Consider the following 5748-nt stretch of genomic DNA (forward strand, 5'->3'; position numbering starts at 1 on the left):
GAGGGAGCATGGGACAGCGATTTGGCCTGAGCTCCTGGCAAGCCTCAGTTTAAAGCTCAACCCCGTGGTTACTAGTTGTGTGACCAGAATATGCGACATGAAGGCTGTGGGCTGGGGCAGCAGGCTATGGGGGTTCAGACCCCCAACTTTGCCACCTGCCGGCTGAGCGATCTTGGTGCGTTACCTGATGTCTTATTTCCTCCGAGAGTCGCATATGAGAATTTCACGTGCCAAGTGCAAAGCGCTCAGAAAGCACTTGGCTCATGGTGCACTTAAAATAAATATTATTATTACTCAACCTTTCTGAATCTCCCCTCCTTCCACTGTAGTAACAGGCTGCAGGCTGATTTTTCCTTATTTATTTCAGAGTGGTTTTAGGTCACAGCAAAACTGAGCAGGAAGTAGAGACTTTCTGCATACCCTGGGCTCTGCTCCGGCTCAGCTTCCCCCACGGTCAATATCCCACACCAGAATGGCCCATTGGTTATCTTCGATGAACCTACAGTGACACAGCATTAGCGCCCAAAGTCCGTAGTTTACGTTGGAGTTCACTCTAGCTGTTGTACCTTCTGTGGGTTTGACAAATGTAAAATGAAACATATCCACCATTACGATATATCATCAGAATAGTCTCACTGCCCTAAAAATCCGCTGGGCTATCCTAGTCACCTCTCCCTCTAGAATATATTTTTAAAAGACTTTATGTATTTGTCTGACAGAGAGAGAGCGTGTGCACAAACAGGGGGAGCAGCAGACAGAGGGAGAAGCGGGTTCCCCACTGAGCAGGCAGCTGGAGTTGTGAGGCTCCATTCCAGGACCCTGGCATCATGACCTGAGCCAAAGGCAGGTGATTTACAGACTGAGCCACCCAGGTGTCCTTAGAATTTATTTTTTTATTTTTTTTATTTTACTTACTCATTTGAGAGAGACAGAGAGAGAAAGACAGAACAAGCAAGGGAGAGGCAGAGGGAGAAATGGAGCCCCCCCCTGGGGCTGAGCTGGCAAGGGGCTCCATCTGAGGACCTGGAGATTGTGACCTGAGTCAAAGGCAGACGCTCCACCATCAGAACCACCCAGGCATCCCTAGAATATTTTTTAAAACACAGTCTCTGGGTCACAGATGATGCTCAGTAATTTGTAGTGTAGATCACGCTGCAAGCTAGTGCAAAGGTTCAGGCATATGAGCGGCTGAAAGACAGCTGTGGCCAGGGGCCTGGTGGAGAGGGGAGGGTGTGGGAAGGGCATGCAGGCCTTGGGGGACGCAGGAGCTTGGGGCTTCAAGGGCTCTGGAAGCTAGTGGTGGCAGTGGGCTGCAGAGAAATAGGAAGCTGTGGACAGCAAGGATTTTGAGGCAGAATTTCAATCTGTTAGCCCAGCGTGGATCCATCCCCCAGGACCGCAGGAACCTCTCTGGATGAAGCGGTGGCCCATCTGGGCTCTACTTCCATTGCACTGTGTGACCTTGGGCAAGTCCCTTCTCTCCTACAGGGGCTGGACTGGACGTCCTACCCTGTGAAGGCAAAAAGGTGCCGCTCACAGACAAGCAGCGTTAGGGGATGTAGGGAACCTTCAAGGACAAGGACAGATGAGGGGGACGGGGGTGGTCTGAGGCGAGGAGGGACCAGGGACGCAGGCTGGAGGGTCTCCGGAGGAAGGGGCTTTCTTGGGTCCTTATTCCCGCCCGGCAACAGGCGGCCGTGCTCCTTCCCCATCTTCCCCATCGGTCTTCTCTAACTTTCCACCCGAGCCGTCAGCCACTTTAAAGCCTGGCCTCCTGGCCCCCCCGGTGACCCTCTGCGTCCAGGGGTGGGTGGGGGCGGTCGTGCGCTGCTGGCGGCGGCGGCGGTGGCGGCTGGGCCGGTCCGCCCAAGGGTTAACCCGTTCCCCGCAGCTGCCGCGCGTGCCTTGCAGAATTTCACCAGAAGAGGGTACAGTTGGAAAAGCTCTTGACGTCAGGCTGGAATTCCTATTGTGTTTAGAAACGGCTCGGGCAAAGCCAGCCCAAGTTCGCTCTCCGCACACCTCGGCGGACTGCGTGGGTCCGGCCGCGCCGCGACTCGGCCGGCGCGGGAGGCGCCCGCGGGGACCCGCGCGGCTCCGGGACCTGCCCGCCGCTGCCCGCGCGCCCCGGGGCGGAAGACCGCCGCCCGCCAGGGGACCCCGGTCCCGTAGGAAGCCGAGCCGAAGCGGCGGGTCGCGCCGCCGCAGGGAGCCGGGTGAGTGCCCGGGGCGAGGCCGGCGGCAGCCAGAGCCCCGCCGCCCCCCGCCCGCGCGCCCCGGCGCCCGCATGCCCCGGAGCCCCGCCGCCGCCGCCGGGTGCATGCCTCCCCCGCGGCGCGCCCCTGCCGCCTGCCGCCCGCTCTGAGCGCCCCTCCAGGCAGGCGGGCGCCGGCGGGCTTCCCCGAGGGCGGCGCGCGGCTGGGACCCGCCGGACCCCCGGCTGGCGGCGGCGGCGGCGGCGGCGGAGGGGCGCGGAGCCGAGGAGGCTGAGCGGGCGCTCGCCGGGAGGATGGAGGCGGCCGGGGAGCGCAGCCTCCCGGAGCCGGGCAGCCAGGACTCCCGGGCCGGCGACGACATCGAGATCGTCGTCAACGTGGGGGGCGTGCGGCAGGTGCTGTATGGGGACCTCCTGAGCCAGTACCCGGAGACCCGGCTGGCCGAGCTCATGGGCTGCTTGGCGGGGGGCTACGACACCATCTTCTCTCTGTGCGACGACTACGACCCCGGGAAGCGCGAGTTCTACTTCGACAGGGACCCGGACGCCTTCAAGTGTGTCATCGAGGTGTACTACTTCGGCGAGGTCCACATGAAGAAGGGCATCTGCCCCATCTGCTTCAAGAACGAGATGGACTTCTGGAAGGTGGACCTCAAGTTTCTGGACGACTGCTGCAAGAGCCACCTGAGCGAGAAGCGCGAGGAGCTGGAGGAGATCGCGCGCCGCGTGCAGCTCATCCTGGACGACCTGGGTGTGGACTCGGCCGAGGGCCGCTGGCGGCGCTGCCAGAAGTGCGTGTGGAAGTTTCTGGAGAAGCCCGAGTCGTCGTGCCCGGCGCGCGTGGTGGCCGTGCTGTCCTTCCTGCTCATCCTCATCTCGTCGGTGGTCATGTGCATGGGCACCATCCCCGAGCTGCAGGTGCTGGACGCCGACGGCAACCGCGTGGAGCACCCGACGCTGGAGAACGTGGAGACGGCGTGCATCGGCTGGTTCACGCTGGAGTACCTGCTGCGCCTCTTCTCCTCGCCCAACAAGCTGCACTTCGCGCTGTCCTTCATGAACATCGTGGACGTGCTGGCCATCCTGCCCTTCTACGTGAGCCTCACGCTCACGCACCTGGGCGCGCGCATGATGGAGCTGACCAACGTGCAGCAGGCGGTTCAGGCCCTGCGGATCATGCGCATCGCGCGCATCTTCAAGCTGGCGCGCCATTCGTCCGGCCTGCAGACCCTCACCTACGCGCTCAAGCGCAGCTTCAAGGAGCTGGGGCTGCTGCTCATGTATCTGGCCGTGGGCATCTTTGTCTTCTCGGCCCTGGGCTACACCATGGAGCAGAGCCACCCTGAGACCCTGTTCAAGAGCATCCCCCAGTCCTTCTGGTGGGCCATCATCACCATGACCACCGTGGGCTATGGCGACATCTACCCCAAGACCACTCTGGGCAAGCTCAATGCGGCCATCAGCTTCTTGTGTGGGGTCATAGCCATCGCCCTGCCCATCCACCCCATCATCAACAACTTCGTCAGGTACTACAACAAGCAGCGGGTCCTGGAGACAGCCGCCAAGCACGAGCTGGAGCTAATGGAGCTCAACTCCAGCGGTGCGGGCGAGGGCAAAGTGGGGTGCTCCCGCAGTGACCTGGACAGCCTGCCGCCGGAGCCCGCCGGGGAGGAGGGGCCGAGCTGGAGCAGCCGGCTGAAGATCTCCCACAGCGACACCTTCATCCCTCTCCTGACCGAGGAGAAGCACCATAGGACCCGGCTGCAGAGTTGCAAGTGACCAGGGTCTTCCGGGCACAGACTTGGCCAGTGGACGGAGGGACGGGTGTGACGGGCCTGCCAGTGACTTCCTGGGAGGGGCTGTCCTTTGTCCCCTCAATTGTCTCCTGAACAGAACTCTGAAGGCCCCCTCGGGCACCTCTGGTGAGGCTGGGTAAGACCCCCTTTAGGTTGCCGGTTGTCAGGAGCCTGTGGGGTAAGATGGGTGTCCAGGAGTCCCGGGCAGTGTGGGGTGTCGGAGGCCATGGTCTGGCTGATGGCTGGTTCTGTATCTCCTTCAATAAAGCCTCCTGCTCTGTGCACCCCCCTGCGTTGGAGGTTCTGTCCCAGGCTGGCTGTCCCCCACCTCGACCCCAGCTCTCAGATGTGGTGCAGGTGCACCCAGCACCCAGAGGGAAGTAGGTGTGCAGCCCGGGGGAGGGGGGGCTATTTTTAGTTGATAGCTTATTACAGAAGGGTTCACACACAGGGTCAGCGCCAAGGAGCCTTGCCACATTCCAGGAGGCTCTGTGCTGGCGACTCCTTCATTCTGTTTCCTTCTGAGGAAAAGCTTGCTCCTGGGAGGGGATGAGTTCACCGAGCTAGAAACAGCAAGTGGCAGGGACACCACTTCTGTATCACCTGTGGGAGGCCCTTCTCACAGCTTGTTTCCATTCCTTCCAGCAACCCTGCCAGATAGGTATTCCCATTTGACAGATGAAGAAACTGAGGCCCAGGACCACACAGAGCAGGGGGATTCAGTCCCAGGTGTGAAGAAGATCCCGAAGCCCGTCCTTTCTCTGTTTTGAGGTGGCCTTGGGACAGAGGCGTGCTTGAGCCTGCAAGGGAGGGAGGATCTCTAGACAGGAGAAGAGCTGAGCTTGCTCAGGGCGGAAGTGCCTGTCCTCCAGCCCATCCTTCCTTCTAGAACCAGGACCTCTGCTCTATCCGCTGAAAGGACAAACCTGAGTACGTTCGGGTGGCCCGCTTCCAGGATGGTCTGGGAACCCCCGAGGAAGAGAGACAATTCCCTGGGTTTGCAGCCCAGGGAATGAGGAAGATATCTCTGAGATGTCCTCCGGCTAAAATACTTTTCTCTGACATTTTTCTCTCTGGCACTTTTCTTCCCCCACCACTCCCTCGTAGATGTGTGGTCTCAGGCCTCTCTGATCCTCACTGTGGTCACATTAAAGGGGGTTATTAGAATTATCCCAGATAACCATGGTGCTTAACACAGTGCCTGGCACGTAGTAGCTGCTCAGTAAATGGCCGCCATCTCTGTCTGTGTGCTGAGAGGGAGGCGAGGCCCACAGCTGTCCACTCTGGCCTCCAGGGTCTGGGCTGAGCTTGTGCAGCGGCAAGGGGGAGGGGCCAGGGCCCCTGCCGTGCTGTTTGTGGTCAAAGGCTGTCCCCTTGGCACAGAGCTGGTCCCGGCAGGCCCTTCTCCCTGACTATCTATCTATCTTCCAGGAGCCCTGGCCCTCTGTTCTTCCTTTCCTGGCTGAGGCAGCTGATGCCCAGAGAAGAGCCATGGTGGGGAAGTAGGGTGGGGACTCCCCCCGGTCTCTCCTCTTCCCTGGGTCCCGGTTTTCCTACATGCATCCAGGGGGATGGTTTCTCTGGGATTTCAAAGCCTAAGGTGTGTTGTGTTGAGGGCTCTAGGGGGTGGGAGGCTGCCCTGTGGTAAGGGGACTTGGAAGGGAGGCCTGGAGAGAGTCAGGCTGTCCCCATGGGGAGCAAGGCCCTGAGGCAATATTGTGTGCCTCTCCCCCGAGT

At 60.5% G+C, this 5748-nt stretch overlaps 1 protein-coding gene across 1 annotated transcript; it reads left to right on the plus strand.

Annotated features, from left to right (window-relative positions):
- The first annotated feature begins 2433 nt into the window (after positions 1 to 2433).
- Positions 2434 to 4295, plus strand: KCNF1 (potassium voltage-gated channel modifier subfamily F member 1). The gene has a single exon (XM_059405156.1). The coding sequence runs from the start codon at positions 2510 to 2512 to the stop codon at positions 3992 to 3994; it is 1485 nt and encodes a 494-aa protein (XP_059261139.1). The 5' UTR covers positions 2434 to 2509; the 3' UTR covers positions 3995 to 4295.
- Positions 4296 to 5748: the final 1453 nt, after the last annotated feature.

This window comes from Mustela nigripes, chromosome 7 (assembly GCF_022355385.1).
Source record: "Mustela nigripes isolate SB6536 chromosome 7, MUSNIG.SB6536, whole genome shotgun sequence".
NCBI classification, from domain to species: Eukaryota; Metazoa; Chordata; class Mammalia; order Carnivora; family Mustelidae; genus Mustela; species Mustela nigripes.